This window comes from Protomyctophum bolini (genome assembly GCF_963924005.1).
Source record: "Protomyctophum bolini genome assembly, chromosome: 22".
NCBI classification, from domain to species: domain Eukaryota; kingdom Metazoa; phylum Chordata; class Actinopteri; order Myctophiformes; family Myctophidae; genus Protomyctophum; species Protomyctophum bolini.
The window spans coordinates 11,570,854-11,593,033 of record NC_137883.1 but is presented as its reverse complement, the minus strand read 5'-3'; the positions used below and the strand labels follow the sequence as shown (position 1 = coordinate 11,593,033).

Sequence of the window (22,180 nt, the reverse complement as noted above, 5' to 3'; positions counted from 1 at the left end):
CATTTGTGAAAATAGCTGATCTACACATTGGGCTTCTAGATCTGTTATTTCCTTTTTAACCCATTCAGACTGTACGACGTCATAACTAATCCAACCGACGGATCCAAAGGACGTGTACACGTGTCCTAGCTCATTTTCATTGATATCAAACGAGAGAGAATTATTCTGATTTAGTTTTTTTTTAGTTTTTAGTTTGCCTCTCCTTCTGCACCATACTCCTTGCTCTTCGCATGCGAGTTGTCGTTCACTTCCCTGTTTACTGCTCACAAAGAAAGGCTCTGCCCGCGTAATCTAAGGAGCTCTCCGTGGTTTTGACCAGATGGATATACTAAGCACTTCATTTCTGACTTCAACATGTGTCTCGTTCAAAATATGAAGTGAGGGATTATTCAGCGATTATTCAGCGATCGGAATGATAGCGAGGTAAGCAAGCAAAAATATGTCTCCCGGTTTTTGTCCGGAACGGAAGGGGGGGGGGGCTTACAGAGTAAAAGCGGCCATTTCTTCACGGCACCCCAAGCTTCTATTTTGAAAGAAATCCCGGTGCTGATTGGGTAAAAGTTTGAAATAATCGTGATATTGATTTGAAGTCTTATGGCCCAGCGCAAGTGTTTAAAGATGATTTCAATATTTGCATTCTATATACCTATCATGATCATCAGATACAGGAGGTGCAGGGAACATCCCCCTGACTCTGACAGAGCTGTCGGTCTTCATGAAGAAACAGGAGCTTGACCTTCAGCTGAGAACGGAGAAGGAGAGAGAAGAAGGTGAGTAAAGCCTAATGCAGTCATTCTCAACCTGTGGGGCGTGGGCACCAAAATAATTGGTAAACTAAGTAACATAATACTTTTCATTGTGATGCAATGAAAAGTAGGAACTGAAAGTATACTGCGTTAATATTGAGAAGTGTTGACCCTGTGGTAGAGCACTACTAGTCCACTACTGGTTTTCACTACCACTTATTTCACTCCTGAGTAAGGCCGGGGCTCCATTGAGTGCGTCACGTTGTGTTTGGACGCCGTGCAGTTGCAACCGTTGGTGGTGGAACACCCTGTTTTCATTAACCCTACATGACTCTCATTTTACACGTAATAATAATAATTACACTCAAGTGAACCAAACAAACCTTTGAAATCAGTGCAGTTTTTAATTTATTTTAATTTAAACAGCCACCTCCGAAGTGATTGACCCCCTTGACAAAGATGCAGAAACGAGACGGAATAATTGTTTTTTAATAAAACCCTGCGGCCATATCGATTTAAATTTAACTTGGAAAATGTTGACTTTGTTAAAGTCAGTGGAGACAACCAAATTAACTTGGAAATGAAAGATTCTACTAATAAGAAATGGGGAATATTGTGTCCTCATTCATCACCATAAGAAACACCATGTAATTGAAGGTTCTGAACAGACAAATGGTTTATGATTATGAAGCTATATTACAATACTACACTAGTACTACATACAGTACACGGTAATATCTTTAGTACTATAAACTTTCAGGGTTAAGTTAACACACATGATCTTGCTGTCTGTGGTTACCCCCAAAGCAGCTGCCATCACGGAGGAGCTGCTGAAAATCACAGAGGATAAGCGAGACCTGGCAAGCCTGAGGGGATTTGACTCCCCATTCTACCACACCACTGAGACCCTGACAGGCAGCCAGGCTCAGGAGAAGACCCTATCCAACACGCAGCCCAGAGGCTCAATCCGGGACAGCCATGATAATGTCATCTGCACCCCAGAGAAAGCGGAGAGTGCGCCAGGTACGGGTGTGTTCGGCAGCGGTGCCGGTGGAGGATCGGAGGACAGCAGGGGGCCAGGAGCCCTGGGTCTGGAGGACAGCAGGGGGCCAGGAGCCCTGGGTCTGGAGGACAGCAGGGGGCCAGGAGCCCTGGGTCTGGAGCAGCCCTGGTCTTTTCAGTCCGTCTTCACGCCCATCGAGCACCATCTGCACCAAAGCCCTTCCGCCCCGGAGGATGAGGCGGCTAAATTTGGCCTGTTTTCCCCCAGCCCTTGCAATAAGACCCCGTCCTCGCTGCCCTACGAGACCCTATTTGACCTGGCTCTGCCCAGGGCGGCCTCACACTTTGTGGGAAAGAAGACCTTAGAGGCTGTGCACCGGGCCGCGATGGAGAGGCTGTCCCAGAGGGAGGACGTCCTGGAAGACTGCGAGGAGGACGGGGTGGTGTCCCCTTCCCCTCTGGAGGTGCTCGATCGCCTTGTTCAGCAGGGGAGCGATGCCCACGATAAGGTTCTCAAGAGGTGAGTGCTTAAGCTTTCTAATTCCAAGTTGTCTTCAAGGCGCTCTGTTGCTAATGGCAGAGAAATGTGTGTTACAACATGTTCTTTCATTATGTAGCCAATGTTGAGTATCCTGGCCTGGTAACGGGCAACAGTGATGTCGTGTTTTGATGCTTACTGTGAAGGATTTGGCTGGGATGTTTACTTTCCTTCTGTTGAGCCATTTGAGAACAACTACGGCCTTTGTCTATTGCCCTGACCCTTCCCCACACACACGGACACACTCACGGACAGTTCCTCTGGTCCAAGTACTGACTCCCTATTACCCTCTAGCTTTTATAATATACCAATTAATTGTACATTATGCTAAATACTCTACATTTATTTCTGTTGCTAGATTGTATATTGCTCAGACAACCAGCTATGTTTATCTATGAACAGCAGAAGAACTGTCCCTATCACCCTCTCTACCTTTTAATCTATCTTCACCAAAGGCTCAGCTTGCTGGATGGAATTTAATCAGCTGAAACAGAGAACCTATTCCAAAGAGCTGACTGAGGTTGTGTTTCTTAACCAGTTGCACCTACAGTAGCCTTGTTGCCAGGCGTTCTCATCTACAAAGGAGAAAGCCTGGAACTTTAGTAAAGAGAAGCTAAATGTCCAGGTCGGCATACCAGTTTTATCCGATCAGGAGAGACCACTCCACAATCGGCTTCGATTGTAATAGCCCATTCTGGGGATGGGTGCAGGTGCACCCAAACAATGTGCAGACTAGGTTAAAGGCTTCCTCAGTCCCTGCATATTCTATGTGCAATTTCAGATCCACTGAGAACATAAATGCATCGGAAGGACCCTATTTAAGGTCGAATGATTAAGTCACTGTAACACACTTGAATGATGCCATGGCTTTTAACTTTAATTACAGCATCTGTACTGTACATGAGCGACAACACAGGATTATACTCTGTGCCCAAAGTCTATATAATATAATTATACAGTATGTGTGCACCATATGTTGGGGGTGGGTTCATTACTTATTGCATCATTGAAGGCAATGTACAGCATTAAAGTGGCTGTAGTGTAAACGGGAAGTAGGTGTACCGTGTACGTGTACAAGCAGTATTGTGTATTCAAATTTTGTCAGACCACAGATTTTTCTTTTACCACCGAGATCGCCTTTTGACGCCTTCTGGTCCAAACGCCCCTGGCTGCGAGATCTCCTTTTTGATGCCTTTTTAAAAATATGAATTGATTACGGTTCACAACTGTGTTCTCTACGTGCTCATAACACTCCGGGTGCGATGAAAAAAAATCGGAAGTAAAAATTCTGCAGGCTTATGCTGCCTGCGGGAATGCAGTTTTTAGAATTGTAATATCTCTACTTATTTTCACTAGTTTCGGGGGAACATCAAATTTCTCTTTTCGTCCTCAGGCTACAAAGAGTAGACACTGGAGGACAAAATATACAGGGTTCAAGTGGTTTAAAGTTAAACAGACCATTTTTGCTGGAATGGAACTAAGTGCTGTTTTTTTCCCCTCTCATCCACTCTTTTACAGGTTACCTTTGCCAAGCAAGTCAGCTGACTGGACGCACTTTGGAGGTAAACAATCTGTTTTTGATAAAAGACACAACACAGTTCAACGTTGATAAAAGCCACTATCGTGATGTCTGCAGCAGTAGCGTTTGGTGTCACAAGGCATGGCCAGAGATCTGTCACGATGTCAACCTTTACAAAATTATACATACTTAAAAATATCACAGATATTTTCATGACTTTTTTTTTCTTAAGCCACAGAAGTGCGTTGTGTAAAGCAGTTTTCATTCCAGATCCAGTTACTTTAGAACGAGTCACAGATTCCAGAGTAGATGACTTTAACATGTTAGTGGGGGAAAAGACGATTGGAATATGGGGGACTGCGCATTAGTCCGTTAGTCCTACAGTTAAAACTCACCCCGTGGCTTCTGCGTGTGGTTATTGATTTGGTTACGGTTAGGGTTTGGGATAGGGTTAGTAGTATTGGTAACGGGTCGGACTAATGAGCGGTCGGAACAATGACACGTTACCAGAATATGGGAATGAATCGGCTTGGAATTAAAGTAAAACTTCTAATGAATTTAGTCAGAAAGACATCTAGTAACAACTTGTCATGGATTATTCAGCATTCAAGGGGTTAAGACTCTTGGGTCAGGGATTGTTGAGTGAATAAAGTAGATGACTGTTCGGATAATTTGCGCTATGCAAGTCCTTCTCCCCACTTTGTGCACAATTCTGAGTGGAAAGATTTATCCCCGACGGTGTACAAAAATATCATTTACGGGTCAGTTGTCACACTAGCTGTGGTTAAATGAACACTCAGGGTTTTCTTGTGTGGCCTAGCCTCCCTCCACACAGCCCTCCCTCCCTCCCGCGCCCTTTCGCGCCCTCGGTCAGCCAGAAACAGAATGTCTGTCTAATTTCCCCCAGCTGCAGATCACAGTAGCAGCGCCTTGTCCTTTTAGCCAAAACTCCTCTGGCAGACTCATATAGGACTTCTAACATCAGAATTGAATCACTTCACCCTCGGTTACTTAAATGATAGGAGTCATGTATTTTTGATTGTATGAGAAGAAACACACTGCTCCTGAAAGAACTTAGCATAGTGCTGTAATGAAAATTAAGCTCCCCAGGTGACTGTCAACTTTGGTCTTCGAGCGAGTTCTCAAGATCTTTTTTCCTCAACTCCCACGTGCTATGTTGGAGTATATTCACTGTAAAACTTGTTTTATTATTTTATTTTATTCTTTAAACCATGGCTCTGAATATAATGTTGGAAGTTGTGCTCTTAGATGTTGGCCCAATGTACGCTTTCTGTGCGTTTTTTGTTTTTGGGGAGGGGGGGGCGGCACTATGTCACAAAAAGGTATTCACTAGGGACACATACATCTACCTTCAGGGACTTGAGTGTTTCATTTTAGGATCACCGCAACCATTGTATCCTCCAGAGTCAGACCATATAGCCCTTCATGTTGGACTTGGTAGACTTTTAGAGTCACTGAATATTTCTGAAGAGACACCAGAATGCAATTTTAGTATGCTGAGTAAGTTAGGTAGGGTAATTCTTTTTGAATTATTTGTATTAATTAATTAATTCATTTTAATTATTAGGTAGGATAATTATTTTTGCTCCCTTTATTTATGGAAAATGTATAACGTAATATTTATTACTATCACTGGTGTGGTTATCAAACTTTGAGAACCACTACTTTAATGCATTCTTTATGTTGGCATGGACCATGGACATTAAGCAATGCATCCACTAGAGGGCAGTTTAGAGTAAAAACATCTTTCACAACAAACAATTTTACTACATTTACTAACTGTGTTAAAAGTTGTCCTACAGATTATGTTCAGTGAAAAAAGGTCATATAGTCTGAAATGATGTTTTCAATTGGTGGTCTGTGATGGCATTGCATTCAGTAATAATTATCTGATTGTATCTTATATTGGAGAAACTCGGACCACAGCTGTTGGTATTTTGATGCAATCAAATATTTATTACTGAATGCAATAAAGTACTCACATTTTATACTTAAAGGTAGAGTAAGTGATTTACTTAATTCAAATATCACTTATTTTTTTGTTTTGTTGTGATAATCCTCTCTACTATAGAGTGTGCTGACCATATAAGGAGTTCCTCCCTGTCCCCATTTAACCCCTGGGGGTCAAAAAACCTTAGGTTTCGTTTTTGACTCTCTATCCTGATTGGACGAAGGCTTAGGTCCCACAGCCAAAAACGAAACGTACGGTTTTTTGAGTGAAATCACTTACTCTACCTTTAAAGGGGAATATCACTCATTTTCAACATTTTACTAATATACCTTAGAGGTGTTGTGTGGAAATAATATTGATTGGATATATTGCCCAACAGCGCTAGTTATTATTATTATTATTATTACTACTACTACTATTCTTACATATTATTGGTTCTCCAGGCTCGGCTCCCCTAGATGAGCTCCACACACTGCGCAGCCAGCTGCTGCTGCTGCACAACCAGCTGCTATATGAGCGCTATAAGAGGGAACAGCATGCCGTCCGCAACAGACGCCTCCTCCGCAGAATCATCAACGCCACCGCCCTAGAGGAGCAGAACAATGCTATGGTAACGGCCCATACTGTCTGTGTGTGTGTGTGTGTGTGTGTGTGTGTGTGTGTGTGTGTGTGTGACGGAACCAAATGTATTCCAGGGTAAACTGTTGAGCCCTTCTCTGTCCTTCGCTCAGGGTTGGCTGTAGGTACGGTGGTCTCCAAAACACAAGGAAAACTGCCAGAATAAGACTCGCTCGGCTCTCTACATAAACTTTTAACGGAAGACTCCTTCCTTAGACACAGACTTAGGAAAATAGTTAATTTTATTTCATTGTAACATGCTCATAGGTGTTCATACAGCACTGAAGAAGGTACTGTGACCGATAACATGTGCTGCTTTTTTAACTTTAAGACTGAGGTTAAGAATGAGGTTAGGGTCCGACCCACATGGCCAGTTCAGATCGAGGGTAGGGTAAGGGTTAGGGATAGTGTTGGTAATGGGTCTGACTAACTTGACTGACTTTTAACAGTGGGAGAACAACAGTGAGCGACACATTAATTCCATGTGTCCCATTGACAAATAATGCTCTTCCGCAAAATTCGCCTGGCCGTCGCCCGCTGTTAAAACGCACTGTAACGGGATGTGGGAACAATGACACGTTACCGTCTCCGTCCGTGGTTTGCTTACAGAAGGACCAGCTGAACCTGCAGAGTGTGGACATCGTGTCTCTGCGGGAGAGCCTCCATGTGGAGCAGCAGAGGTACAGGCAGCTCTGGGAGGACAGGGAGACCGTGGTGACCAGGCTGCACAGCCAGGTCAGACAGCTGCAGCAGGGACGAGACGACTTCTACACCAAGAACCAGGAGCTGCAGGTAGGTACTAGGTACACGCATATATACTGTATGCATTTAGTTATACGTACAATACAGAGTTCAATTTGCTTGAGTCTATGCCTATGCTTTTGATATAGGGATCGCCGGTTACAAAATGTATGTTTTGGGTGATTTAAATAACCTTCGTGGGACCTGTTAACATAACGATAATTCACTTCCTGTTTTGGGAGATCAAAATAAGACGGTTAACATTGAAGTGAACGGCGTCAACCGTGAAAGTATCGGATTCAGCCACCAGCTGGCGGTGTCTGAGGCGAATGAGTTAAAAGCGTCTAATAAATGCCAAAATTGTAATTGTAATGATGCATTTTATCCCTGCTTGTGGTCAGACTTGATTAAATGCATGCCATTTAGACTGTCTGATTTGTTTGTTGATGTATATATTTTTTTATGTTATTGATTTATTCAAAAATGTTACAGGGAGAGTAGTGAATGAATTGCTTCCACAGTACACACCATATGCCCACAGCGGCCATTTTGCCCTGGGTTTCCCACCCTGAGTGTGATGTACAGTACGTACTGCAAAATGGCATGCTGTGTGAATTTGGTCAATAGATACACACTCTTTCAACACACTCTTTGATCAGCATTTGCACAGCTGACATACAGTAATTTAAATTTCCAGAGCAAGTTGCAGGAGTGCCAGAAGAGGATGGATGAGCTGGAGGCAGAACTCCAGAGAGCCAACAACAAAGTGTGCCACACTGGTCACCTCCTCAACCAGATGACCATCAAGGTAGGCCACACAGTCACTGGAGCAGGAGCACCCTGTTGGCTTAGCCAATAATGCTCAACACCTAACCCCAACATCCCCCTCTCTTCTCCTTCATATTCTGCCTTCACCACTGTCCTATCTATCTGTAAATGCATGAAATCTCCTATTGTATCTGTGTGTTCACCCTCCGCATATCTTGAGAACCGTTCGACCGATTGACTCCCAACTAGGCGTACTCGTTGCACCTGTTGATAATCCTGTCGAGGATAAATGCACAAATCTCAGTTTCTGTGTGTGTGTGTGTCCCTTTTATGCCCATATACGTTTAAAGATCCCTGATGTGATTAAAATGTCATACAAAGAATCGCTTCCAAGTACTATCATAATGCTTACAGTACTCTGAGTTCTGACTACGGGTATTGCATAGCCAGAGGGGCATGTAATCCCTATCGATTGACTAAAATAGAAATGAATGAAAATGGCCTTTTGGGTGACATGGGGGTAAAGTCCCTGCCCACCACCGTGGGCACTAGGACCTAGGGAATCCTTCACCTGTGCCTCCCGTTTGGTTGGGCAGCCACACTGGGTGGATGCCCACCCAGACAAACACAAGCTTAACCCATTTAGACCTGACCTCAAAATTAAAAAAAAAATCTTCTAAATCCTCCAATTTTTTAGCAGACCTAGAAGCTCATAGCGCACCACTCGGTGGCGCGCTATGAGCTTCTAGGTCTGCTATTTTTCAATAGCTAAATTATAACATAATGTTTAAAACACCAAAAGGGATTCCTGCCCAAAATGGGATAATTGACTGTGTTCTCGGGAGGGAAGCCGGGTGACTGAAACGCACACACAGGTTCACGCTGTCTTCCCCAGTTCCCCTCCATGCAGGACAGGCACCCTGACCAATGAGCAGGGGGTCACTAGTACGGGGATAAGGACATGATCCTTATCACAAACACCGATCTTATGTGGGTGTCGGAGCTGCTGGGAATTTACCTTGGGTCTGTGGGGTGGTTGGCAAGTGGAGAAATAATCATCTAACTAACGGGTTCTGGGTGAAACCATCCTTTAACTAAAAGGTGCTGGATGATGTTAAGTGTTTTAGGGGAACAAACTGAATTTGTACTTGGTCCACTTGTCACCTCAAAGAGCCCAATGCAAGGCAATTCCCCCCCCCCCCCCCCCCCCCCCCCCCCACACACACACACACACACACACACACAAATCTCTCATATTAATATTGCATAAAATATCACAATTATTTGGGTTAGTTTGTTTTTTGGCTCATTAGCCGAGCTCGACTTTGAAAGGCTCACAAAGCTCTCTATGGTGTTGCCCAGGCGGTGTGATGCCAGCTCATATGAATGACTAATCGCGTCGGCTGCCGACAGATTATTTATATGTTCACAAATGGTTGTGACAGGTTTGGTTTGTAGCGTAATTGCTGTTTTGTCCTCGCTCGTCATTGGCTGTCTTGCGTGTCCTTCAGCTGAGCAACAGTGAGAGCACCCAGCAGCAGATGAGCTTCCTGAACAAGCAGCTGCTACTCCTTGGGGAGGCCCATAAGCTGTCCATGCAGGAGTTACACCATGCAGGCCCTGACAACACAAAGGTATATGTGTGTGTGTGAGAGTGCGTGCACGCATGCGCCTGTTTGTTTGCACGCTTGTGTACTTTGCTGTGTGTTTTTGCGCGTGAGCATGCCTGTGTGTGTGTGTGTGTGTGTGTGTGTGTGTGTGTGTGTGTGTGTGTGTGTGCGCGCGCACGAGCGTGTGTGTAAGACGCTGCGCGTGCGTGCACATTTGTGAGACAGGATGCTAAGGACTGTGAAGAAGGAGACAACATACTGAGGTGAAAAAAGGGACACTAATTGGGTTTGTTGGACGTCTAGTAGAACTCTGCGGTCAAAGCAGCCTGACATTTAAGAAGTGTAATAATCCCTTTCAGATTCATTCATTGATTTGACATATCAAATATACTGCACTTTCTATTAGTGACATTGGCGCAGAAATGTGCAGAGACCCATACTGTAGATATGTTGACACCATGCAAACTATAAGTCCATTACGCAAAGCATGATGGAGCTGTTCAAGACATAGTGCTGATAGAAGATTGTACGTTTCCAATTGAATGGTAAGTGATGGGAATTCATACATATTTCTGAAGACAATACATATAAAGTGTGTTAAAACGTTTTTATTTTTTAAGTAGCAAGTTATTGTTTTTTTTACCAAATGTAATGATGGCAAAGTACAATTTTTACAGGGTGGCTAAAGGCCAAGCCATCCAGTACTGGGTTTGTCTGTTATGTATGTCTTCTGTGTCCCTCAAAAGTAGACAAATCACAATAATCATAGACTCCGGTACAAACAGGAAGTAACAAAGTGAAACTAATGAAAGAGTGTGAAGTTGTGGTGATCTGCGCCTTTAAATATGTGCCCCTACGTCACACAGTTAAAAAAAATCACCCCTGTGTGAACCGAGTGGTGCAACCCCCCTCTCTCTTGATGGGGTTCCAGCCTCCAGGTGGTCATCAGCTAAATTATAGAAAGGTGGTAACCAAATGGACGCTTAAAGATCTTTAACTCTTGGGAGTATACAATGAAACCAAATGGACCCTTATGGCTCCATTTGGTTTTATTTTACGCTCTCAAGAGTTAACCCATTTTGGGCAGGAACCACTTTTGGTGTTTAAACATTATGTTATGATTTAGCTATTGAAAAATAGCAGATATACAAGCTCACTTGTAGGTCTGCTATTTTTGAAAAATCGTTAAAATGTGCCTCAAATCTTTCCAAAGATTGTCATGATTTAGAAAGAAAAAAAAAATCGACGTCAGGCCTAAATGGGTTAAATTATTGTTAAACAGAATATGCAGAATAAATAATGGTCGGACCTTGATATGAAAACCTTTAACCAAACTGTCTTGCCGTGTGTCCAGGAGGCCCAGATGCTGCAGGCGTCCTGCAGGAAGGAGGTGGAGCGTCTGAGGCAGAGCATGCTGCTGCAGGCCCAGAAGCTGGAGGCGGCGCAGCAGCGCGTGGCCGAGCTGGAGACTCACCTCTCCAAGAAGGAGCACCTCATCGCAGAGCAGAAGAAGTTCCTGGAGGACGTCAAATGCCAGGCCAAGTACGTCGGCTTGTCCTGGTCACCGTTTTTACATAATCGCCTAATCGCAATTATTTCAGATAATCGCTTTTGTTTTTTATTTTTAATAATCGTCATAATGGTGATAAATCATTTCAATGTTGGAAGAATGTTCATATTCTTTCAAACATCTTCCAGTTTGTTAACAACACTATATATATATACACCACACACACTCGAGTGTGAGCAAAATGTATGTAAAAACATACATACAGTACCTATGTTAAATGTATATATCCGCCTTTTATGTTTCCATTCCCACAACACTATACAGAAAAACATGGCTTATTTTGGACAAATTAATTAATGTGATTCATCTGATTAAAATTTGTAATCATTTGACAGCCCTAATATATATATTATCTTTTGCAAGGACACACTCCAGTTGTGTTGAAACAATACTTTATTTTATACTTAAAAAGTCAAATTGTAGCTGTTGACATACTTCATTGTTGTCGGAGTACTATAGCATCATATTGCGTATTCCCCACTGAATCTTATGTTATGTTTTATTTTATTTTTTTACTTGGCCACGTGTTGATGATGATTATGTCAGTTGAACCCAAATGTTCCAAATGTACCTGTGTTTTTTCATAAACCCCCTCTCCCTCCCTCACTCTGTTCACAGGAATGAGCTGCATGCATCAGAGAGCAGGTACCAGGCCCAGAGAAGAGTTACTAACCCTCTCCCTCCCTCACTCTGTTCACAGGAATGAGCTGCATGCATCAGAGAGCAGGTACCAGGCCCAGAGAAGAGTTACTCAGCAGCTGCAGACGGAGCTCCTACAGCTCTATAGCAGAGTGGAGATGGAGGCTCCTCCAGGCGGTCCCACCACTTCACCACCAGGGGGCAGAGCCGATACACTCACTCCAGAGTCTAGGTATAAAAACAAACTCAGTCTTTTTTAAGTGGTGCAAACCACTTCCTTAAGTGAGTATGTGTGTGGGTGCCTGCCTGGCTGGCTGGGTAGGTAGGTATGAGCACGAAAACAGCCTGGTTGTTTTTCACCACCTGTGCGCAACCTAACACACACACACAAACGCACATGCACATATAACTGTATATATGGTGATTTCAGGTGTGCCAGTACAGTACAAGGGTACAGTGGTTTTTTAATCGGGAGGCCCCTGGAGGCTCAAGGCCCGTTTTTGAAACATATGTAAGGCCGCCAATGGCCCCGGCCCTACCTGGGCCCTCATCAAAGACTCAAGACACTGCCCCCGCTGCCACCCTTAGATCTCCATATATGGAGCTGACCTGTTCTGACATTCCATATGTTGATCTGACCTCATTAAACCCTGTACACTCAAGACACTCCATTGTACAGAATTGTTGATCTGATCTGACCCCCCCATGCCAAAGTGCCAGCAGTCTGCGGATGTGTGCACGCGACCGCTTCTCGCCCTCAGGGCGTCTTACAGGTACTGTAGTGTAAAGAGACTGGGAAGAGGGAGAGATAGTCTGGGTGTGTGACATGCAGCACATCTGCCGGGCTTGGGAACCGAACCCGGGACCCACCGTCAGGCGTCAGAGCATTTTGCCTTAACCACTTGGCTATTGGCGCCCCAACATGTTCATCTTCATTTTTATTGCACTTGTCCCTGAACCAGGCTTTGGTGACACTGTAACTTGCTTTGCTCATAAGGACACAGTCACACATGTGCGTCATAGGCACTGCCCACAGTGCCAACAACACGTAATTGACACGTGCAACACTTCGGTATGCGTTGGCTACTCCCTTTCCGATGCTTATGTGTGACCGGTACCTTTTTGATGGGTAAACGCAGCTGAAAGTAATAACATTAATTGTGGGTGTGATTTACTTAGCTGTGGGTGTGATTCATTTAGCCGATTTCTGTGTGCCAGCATGACGTTAACGGTACAGGAGCTGTCCATGCTGGCACACCTAAATGAAACACTCACAATAAATGTTATTGCCTTCAGCTGTGTTTAATTGTCATAATGTCTGTCACGAAAAGATCCTATCACAGTGACCTCTGTTCGATGCGGGCTGGAGACCTGTCGCATGTCTCTCCCCATCACTTTTCCTGCCTTTACACTGTGCTTAAATAAATAAATAAAATAATATTATTTATAGAAAATATTGTGATAAATAATTCTACTACTGTCATTTTCCACAGCGTCATGATGCCAGACGGACCAATGAAAACCAACGCCAACGAGGAGTTTGACGAAAGACCGCCTCACAGGTCTCCTCGGGGCAACGGCAGCACTTTATCGCCCGGGCAACCCAAGGCGACCAACCCCTCCAAGACGACGGTAAACTCTATCAACGGTAGCCAAGATGCTCCCATGCCCCTTCTGGTGGAGCCGTCTCTGTCCTGTCCCCATGGCAACCACCTGGCCCTGGGCCACCCTCCTTCAGACGCGCCCCTCACCGTGGGCTCCTACCCCAGCACCAAGAGTTTCCTGGGCATGCGGGCGCGGGAGCTGTTCCGCAACAAGAGTGAGAGCCAGTGTGACGAGGAGGAGCAGCAGCCACCGGCGCCGCGTCTGGCCGGCCTCGCCCACAGCCTGAAGACTGAGCTGTGCGTGGAACCACGCTGCCCAGGGGGCCCCGCCCCTGCAAGCCCCGCCCCCAAACCCGCACATATACACACCCCAGTCTCTGCCCTCACTCCAGCCCAGGCCCATGCCCCTTCCTCTGCTCCCGCTGCCCAGGGGAGCCCTTACACTGTGTCCAGCAAGGAGTCTGAAGCCAAGCCGAGGGCCTCCTCCAACCAGGACAGCCCCAGAAGGAAGGCTGGGGCCGGGCCTGGTGGAGGGAGGCTTACAACGGGCACAACGCGACCCAGGCAGCAGCAGCAGTTAAGAATCATGGACTACGATGAGACCCATCACGAGCACAGTTAAGCATAATTTATACTCCATAGTACGATGGTCTCTCACCAAAAAGAACTGATCTAGAAGCTAACAACGTGTCTCGATGTGACACGTTGTTGTTAGCTTGAAGTTAGTTATTTTTGGCAAGTGACACCCTCGCGCAATGGAGTATAAATTATGTTTTAGAGACACAACTGAGATGGGGAGAGGGGGGAGACGGGAGAAGTATATGGTGGAAGGTTGGAGGTAGACCTACAAGCGTAGATCAGCAAGAGAGTACAGGTCAACACCTCTTACTGAATTCAGTGTTATTTGTTCCATTCCCTGGAGTGGACAACAGGATTTCACACTTCCTGGTTCAACTGATTTCATTCCCCTGAAGAGAAATGTGACAATAAAAATGCCTGACCGCTAGGGAGAAGGAATCTCTCAGGCCACTCTTACCCCTGCTGTTAACATGCATCATATATCTGGCCTTGATATGAAATGCATGTTAATGCTGGGTGTAAATGCAGCGAGTCTGGCCTTAAGCTGCTCAAAGAGACAGACACCCATAGTATGTGAGCCTTTTTATCAGTATCATTACAGCCCAATTGATGCTTCTTCGCACAACGGAGTCGCTTGTTGTCGCTTGTCTTGACAATAATTTTGTTTATTTCTCCACTGATATTGCGATGTGATTAATTTAGACCATAAAATGCCAGTGAAATTTATGTAGTATTTAAAAAAATAAATGACAAATGCTCATCATAAGTTATCTAAACCAAAACAGACAAGACAACTAGCTTAATATTTACCCAGCAGCAAGAAAACTTATTTCATGTTACAATATGATGATGAAACAATAACTTTGAACAAAGACAAGCCTTCACATTTTGGTGAAGTTGTAATTAGCAAATATTAGACATTGTTACATGATAGATACATCGCTAAACATTTGAAAACATTGCTCAATTATTTGATTAATCTTCTCACCCTTAAAGAAAGAATATGTAGTTTATAACGATAAAGCCCTTGTGGGTATATGTACCAGTGTTGCACAGTAAAGTCCTGAGTGTTAGTAAGTAGTTCAACCTCTTAAACTCCTTAGGCTTATGGGAGACCGGGTCTCCCAAGGGTCTATACTTGGTGTCCTGCTTTTTCCTCTACTACACCAAATCTTTTCGCCGATCTATAAGCTCACAATGCGTTGTTGCATTGTGAGCTTATACTGTAGATCTGCTATATTTTGTTTCTTTTTCACCCATTTCTTCTGAATGTTCCAACTATTATGACATGCACAGAGTACGGATGCTAGGATTCACGTAGCTAATTTAATGTACACACATGCACCTGTAAAGGGTCCATTTAGTTTGATTTGTACACTGGTTAGATTTGACACTGTCAGAATTAAACGAACACTCAGGATTTTACTGTATACATGAAAGTAGGATAGTACAGTGAGTATGTAGCAAAGTTGGAGTTTGTCCATGACAGACCTGAAGTTATGACCAATATGTTGTTGGACTAAAAAAAGAAACCTGGCCTAGGCCTACCTGCATTTCCATACGAAAAAGGTCATATACAGTGCACGGTAAAAAAGTGTTAATTTAACGTTTAATGAACACTTTATTTTTACTGTGTACACTTTCATTCCATAGTAATATATATAACGTATATATGTGTCTGCAAGAGAGACTGTGTGATTGTTTGAGAGAGACTGTGTGATTGATTGAGAGAGAATGTGTGATTGAGAGAATGTGTGATTGAGAGAGTGTGATTGTTTGAGAGAGACTGCAATTGTTTGAGAGAGAATGTGTGATTGTTTGTGACTGCTCAGACAGCTATGAGTGTGTCTTATTTATGACTGGTCATACTTGTGTTTCACAGGAATGTGTATGACATTTTAGGATTTTCTTTTTATGCATTCCTGGCGTTTTCTATTCCTTCATGTTTTCTTTTTTTTATCCAACCTTTATCCCGGTACTGCTTGAACAATAACGGGTGCTCACAGTTACATATCTAATTGAAATCAGACATCGGTAGTAACAGTTTACATTCTCTCAAACTATAGGCTACTGAGCAGCATTTTCTTTTTCTTTTCTTTTTTTAGTTTAAATGTACCAGCTGATATTTTCAAAGTGCCAAGCTGATATTGCATTCTGACGGAGTAATTTGCACTCTTGAGAAATTTAAAGAAAACTAATTTTCATCGGTTCCTCATTATGCTTTTAAAAGTAAAGTATTATATTATATACAGTAAACTCATCTTTTGAAAGTGGCCTAACTCCTGTTGTCCACTGGGAACCTACTGCTGTCATTTCCTTCTGCCTCGCTATCTAAAGCATGTTCAACAATCCACTGTAAATGCCAACCATAGTAACTACAGCAAACCAAGTCAGATGGTACAATCAGTGCTAACTGAATGCACAGTTTGAAAACCAGGTCTCCACTTGGAGCTGGAGGATTTAGGACAAAAAGGCAAAAAAAAGGAAGTTCTTAAAGCAGTTGCTTGTGTTTAACTGTGAACAATAAAGATCGTCTTCAATGTTTTGCACTACAATTCAACTGTTGATTTGTTTTTTAGGTTAACCGCCCTCAGTTACACCAGTTTTAAGGGTACTGAACAGTCAGGATAGGTTAAATGCAGAATTAAGTTATTTGATTATTTTAATGAAATATTCAACAACACCCCTGATGAAGGCTACAAGCTGATATGTGTTGTAATTATTTTTAATGTTTTAAGTAGTTTGTGGACACGTCAATCTGTTTTTTGGTCCATGAAAAGTATGAACTAAAAAGCATATCTTATAACTCCATTGCATCCATTGGAAAACAGAAAGTAAACATTTTGGATAAGGTTTCCATCCGGGAGCGATATATTATTATAGTAATACTTTATCTTTTGGCTGCTCATGACACCGAGCAGTCATGAGCTCATCAGCATGAGTGTCTGGAATTCAAGCTGAATTCATGTGTCACCTAGAGTTATATGGTGGAATGAACAACATGACAAAATAGAAAAGAACCACACAGAAAAAGATTTACATTCCAGAGTCAATGGCCATGGCCATCTGTTCTTTAAGAAATATTGGTGTCATTATGGCAATGAAACAAATATCTTGCAATAATATTCACAATAAAATAGCCCAGGCTACTTTATATATATTTGGAATTATACGGTATATAAAAAGGCTACATTTATTCTAAAAAGGCTACATTTATTCTAGAACAAGAAGAGCAGCAGTATCTTAACTAAAACGCCAAACTCCACGAAGCTACTTACAAAGAGAGCAACAATTTGTTTCTGGTCTTGTCCCCACAATCTCAGCGTCTTGTCTATTCACGGTCTATACCACTAGAGGGCACTGTTGTTCCAAAGAACAGCACAATTGTAGCTTTGCTGCTATCAACAGGTAAGGCAGTTGATGGTGTGTTAAGTGTTACATAGTTGATTGAAGATAACAACTCCTTAGGCTATTGCAGTGTTACTGCCTTCTGTAAGGTCAAAAGATGATGAAAATATTCATGATGCAAGAGAAGTCTTGTTATGCGGCGTTTTGCCAATCAATATTGACATGATTGCACTAGCATGGCCTACAGAGCACTATAATGCATTGACAGCAGTCAGTGAACTGCCCTGAAAGTGCTTTTTAGACTGACAGTCAAGTGGCTTGTTGCCTTAATTAATCGCTAATCTCGGAAAGAAAATTACACGTGTGTGTGTGTGTGTGTGTGTGTGTGTGTGTGTGTGTGTGTGTGTTTCATGACACCATTCCCTGGGCCACGCCGCTGGGTCTGACACACTGCTTCCGGGGACTGAATCATTTTTGTGAGTATAACCGACCAAGTATGATTAGTTTATCAAACGCGTGCATATGTATTTCACGAGAGAGACGGGGGGGGAAAGTGGTATGATTAATTTACCAGCATTCCGCAGGGTCAAGGAAATTGATGCAGGTTAATTGGGCACATAGGGAATCCTTGGCAATTTGTGCTTTCAGAATCTACTTGAGAAATTAGATGTCAGTGCAAATGTGAAATTGCTCCTCAATGTTCTCAAAGATTTCATGAAATTTTAAATATAAATCTTAAGTATTTCCAGCAAAGGGATTCTTCCCCCTTTTTGCCAACTTGAAATGAAGCACTATGAAAATGATCTGAATGAGAGAAAGTGTATAGTAGCGGAGGAGACAATGCTATGTAAAGTTAGCACTGCGCTCTGAGGAGAATGTCAGAAAACCCTCATGACATAATTCATCGCATTCTTTTGACAAGAAGTAAAGTTTGAATTTATCTGAAGATATGTAATTATAATATTCGAGATATGTATACCTATGTTTAATGCAAAAATATAACTTAGATAGCCTACTTTTTTCAGCGCACTGTAGAAGTGTACTGTAAAGGGTACAATTACAAAGCATACGACACCCATGTTCATATGAATGAGAATAAGTAACATATAGGGGTGAATAATTAATATAAAGGAGCATACATTTGTAAAGTTTCTCATGGTCAGTGATTGATAAAGTTGCTATATTTTATGCATAACTATACTTCCAATCTTCCTAATTGGTAGGAACAGAACGTGTGTGTGTGTGTGTAGATACTTTATTAATCCCGAAGGAAATTAGTTTTGTCCAACAGCTCCAGTGCAATACATACATACAGAATAAAAAGAAGCATGATGAACATGTAAAAAATCAGTAGAAATAGAATGCAGTAAAAAAAAAAATACAATAGCTACAAGTTAAAAAGGCCTAAGTTAAGAATACAACACAACTAAAAACAGAACAAATACATGAACTGACCAATCCCCTCCTGCCTCCCCCAAGGCCCCCATTGCCCCTATTATACTTAGGCTATAATGCTTGTGCAGTCACTCAGTTTTGTTGGTGATTGTGATTTGCTCACATTACACAATTATTGTGTTACAATTATCTGCATTAGTCACTTAAAAGCAAGAGAAACATTTTAAAATGATACATTTTACTAAAGCATCGTCAGTGAGTCTCATCAGAATGTATTGTAAATCCTGTATTCATGCAGAATCAAGTCGAAAGTGATAGAGTTACTGTCTTGCACCAAAATCTTAGTTTTATTTAAACGTTAGTGTTTATTCCTCATGGAGCACGATGCAAACGAAGATGCTAAAACAAGAATAATTTTTGGTACACATACTACATACTGACACTCTGGCAAACGGCTTCATTTGTCCTCATTAAAAGCTTAAAAGACCATGAATAAATAATCATTAAAGAGGATACTTTTCCCCCCTTTTAAAAAAAATCTAAGGCCTTATGCAAAACACACTGAAATAGACTAAATAAATATTCACTATATAAAGTCTGTTTATAAACGCGCCCTCCCTCCCTCCCCCACCATGCACCACCACCACCACGTTTACATGCCTGTTATGCACCTAAACATCAGATCCTACATTGACTGCTGGTTTTGGAGGGAGAAATTGGACCTTCGAGAGTCTACTTAATGCAATTAAACGAGGATGATGAGTCTTCTGTCTCTCTCTCTCCCTCTCTCCTACACATACACTTTCATACACCCCCCCCACCCCTCTCTCTCTCTCTCTTGCTTGAATCAGTAAGCAAAGCAGATTCAAAACTTAAAGGAGAGAAAGAAGAAAAGAAAAGACAAGATGAGATGAGCATGCACGGACCAGTCCCTGTGGTTTAATTATTTTAATTATCTTTCCTCTTTCAGCTTTCCCTAAAAAAAAAAAAAATAAGGAAAAAAAGAGGCCATTAAAGGATGCCCGTTTGGGTTAATCAGATTAAAAAAAACAAGATGGTGGAAAAGATGAAAGGCTGCAGATGTCAGTGCTAATCAGGGGAGTTAAAACTGCTATTTGTGAACTGGGCCGGTTGTTCAAGTGGGTAGAAAGTGTGTGTGAGTGTTATTTTTCTTAATACATTTTCCTCACTTCAAAACACCTCTTTCCTTTAGCCTCTGCTGATAAAGCTCCCCTCCTGCATTCCCTCAAACCAACACTGTGCTTCTGCTTGATATACACTGCTGTGCTATATAACTGCCTTGGCAGCAGGACAGGCGAGACTTGGTACGACTGTAAAGAAATGATAAAATAATAAAGAAGAAAGGATAATGTTCTTCCCTCGCTAATGATATGCCTTAGTTTTCACAAGAGGACGAGGCCATTTGGGGGAAACGGTCTAGTTGCGGTTAGCAATTAAGATCACCAGAATGGACATTTACTAAAATCTGCACTATAGATATTATTCCTGTAGCCATGCAGACTTCTGATGCAGAACACAACTTTGAAATGAATGTACTATTTCAATCACAATGGTGTGTTTGTATATAGGATGATCAATATAGACGTGTACTGTACACAGACATAATGACAGTACGTACACAGACTAGACCTAATTTGTGCCCCCGTCGTATGGCGATCTACAAGCTACTATCTGATCTGAATCAAGCTCACAACGCGTCGCAGCCGCAACGCGTTGTGAGCTTTTCGATGGCCTGTTTGCCGGCGCTTGACCCAGTGGTACGGCGACGTATAAAGCGGGCATCAGCCTACAGTCATTCAGGAGAGCAAACGGAACGCTGTCAGGTTTCATAACGTGGGGAGTTGTTAAAGTTCCTCTGACTGCAGAGCTTGACATTTGTTCAGGCCAGAATGAGCACAAACCCAGCACAGGTGTTGAGCCACAGCATGTTGAGAGGGGGGTGCAAGGGGGGGGGGGGGGGGGGGGAGGGAAAAAAAAACAAAGATCTACTTTCAAACTAAATCAAGCAGAAGGAATGTCCTGAGTGTGTAGAAAGATGGACGGGAGCCCATGCAATATTAAAGCGCCATGTCTGGCGATGCCAACCATGCCACTCCTAGCCGCGGCTCCCGCCCTCCCCGTTTCCCGGCCATCGGCTCTTCCCTCAAGGTGACACTTCAAAGCGGGCACACAGACGTGGCAAGCCTGGTTGTCGGCATGGAGCCAGCCCCCGCCCGTCTCTCTCTCTGTCTCTCTCTCTCTCCCGCCCGCCCGCCCACCAACCCTCCACCGCACCGCACTCCACTCCATCCCGCTGCCCCCCCCCCCCCCCCCCCACACACACACACCCCACCCCCACCTCAAAGACACAGTGCCTACCCCCGCAGGGACAGGTCAGCGCCAAGATCCACACCGCTTGCCACTCGGGAGCCGCTGTCAAAAACTCTACCCCACAAGCTTAATTAATAACAGCCCATTCCTAATGCAAGGCTTCTGAATCAGCAGCCCGTTTTTTTTCTCTTCCCGCTTATTGGTGAGTTCTGAGGCCTCGACAGAAGGCAGACGAGAACAATTAAATGGGGAAGTTTGGGGATGCATCCAATTCATTTGAATTTCGATGATTGGGATTCACATGCATTATTCCCCATGCTTTGTAACCCATTTTCCTGCGGCGTACTGGGGTGTGGCTGTGTTTTGCAGACGGTTGTCTCCCATTGGATGATTGGAGGAACTCACTTTAATTGAACCTGCAGAATATGAGGCTGCCCTCCTAGACTTTGCTCAGTTCGCTGACACAGAGTACAAAACAAACGGAGGAAATACAGACATGCATGTACACGTACATACGGCGGTACTATACTGTGTACAATTACACACACACACACACACACACACACACACACACACACACACACACGTGTGTGTGTGTGTGCGCGAGACAAAACTATATCAGCTGGGCCCGGGCCCCATGTAATCACCTCTCAAACCTGGAGGGAGAATTTTATGGAGCGCGCCATGATCGATATTTGCCGATCCGTCCTCCCCATATCAACCTCAAATAAAAGCAGAGAGCAGGAGAGACAGGTCAGCGGAAGGCGGGTCACGGGGAGGTCTGCCGCGGGCCTGTTTGATGTCTGCCAAAGTGCTCATCAGTGTGTGGGAGCGGCCTCATCTCTGCTGTGCAGGACACAGCGGGTCACCGCCACCTCACCCTGTGCAACGCACGGCTGATTGTCTTGCTGTCGGGGCGATCGGATTGTTTTTGTGTGTGTGTGTGTATATGTGTGTTTTTTGCAGAGGTGAGAGGACGTGGATCTTTCCTGCAAGCTGGGCTCCGGTTTTTAATGGGGCCCCAGCTCCAGCACCTTGTGGGCCGTACAGCTCGTCAGCCCACTACTCGGAACAGCCTGTTGATGAGGAGGGGGAACCCGTATAACCCCCCCACTCCCCCTCCTCTGCAAGCGGATGCGCTGCCAATCCTCGGCTCGTGTGGTTACTGTATTTTTATTCACCGCATGCTGCCCGACCGCG

General features: G+C 43.6%; 1 protein-coding gene across 2 annotated transcripts in view; it reads left to right on the top strand.

Moving 5' to 3' along the window:
* Nucleotides 1-16,461, top strand: part of tsc1b (TSC complex subunit 1b) — a 30,131-nt gene extending 13,670 nt beyond the window's left edge. Inside the window, exons 13-22 of one of the 2 annotated variants that reach the window (XM_080756807.1) lie at nt 663-770; nt 1,557-2,268; nt 3,805-3,848; nt 6,221-6,387; nt 7,005-7,187; nt 7,834-7,944; nt 9,416-9,538; nt 10,869-11,056; nt 11,785-11,955; nt 13,217-16,461. In XM_080756807.1, the coding sequence (XP_080612933.1) occupies nt 663-770; nt 1,557-2,268; nt 3,805-3,848; nt 6,221-6,387; nt 7,005-7,187; nt 7,834-7,944; nt 9,416-9,538; nt 10,869-11,056; nt 11,785-11,955; nt 13,217-13,949 (2,540 nt within the window). In that variant the 3' untranslated portion in view covers nt 13,950-16,461. Of the gene's footprint in view, nt 1-662; nt 771-1,553; nt 2,269-3,804; nt 3,849-6,220; nt 6,388-7,004; nt 7,188-7,833; nt 7,945-9,415; nt 9,539-10,868; nt 11,057-11,784; nt 11,956-13,216 lie in introns of both variants that reach the window. The other variant, XM_080756806.1, reaches the window with a different exon arrangement.
* Nucleotides 16,462-22,180: the final 5,719 nt, after the last annotated feature.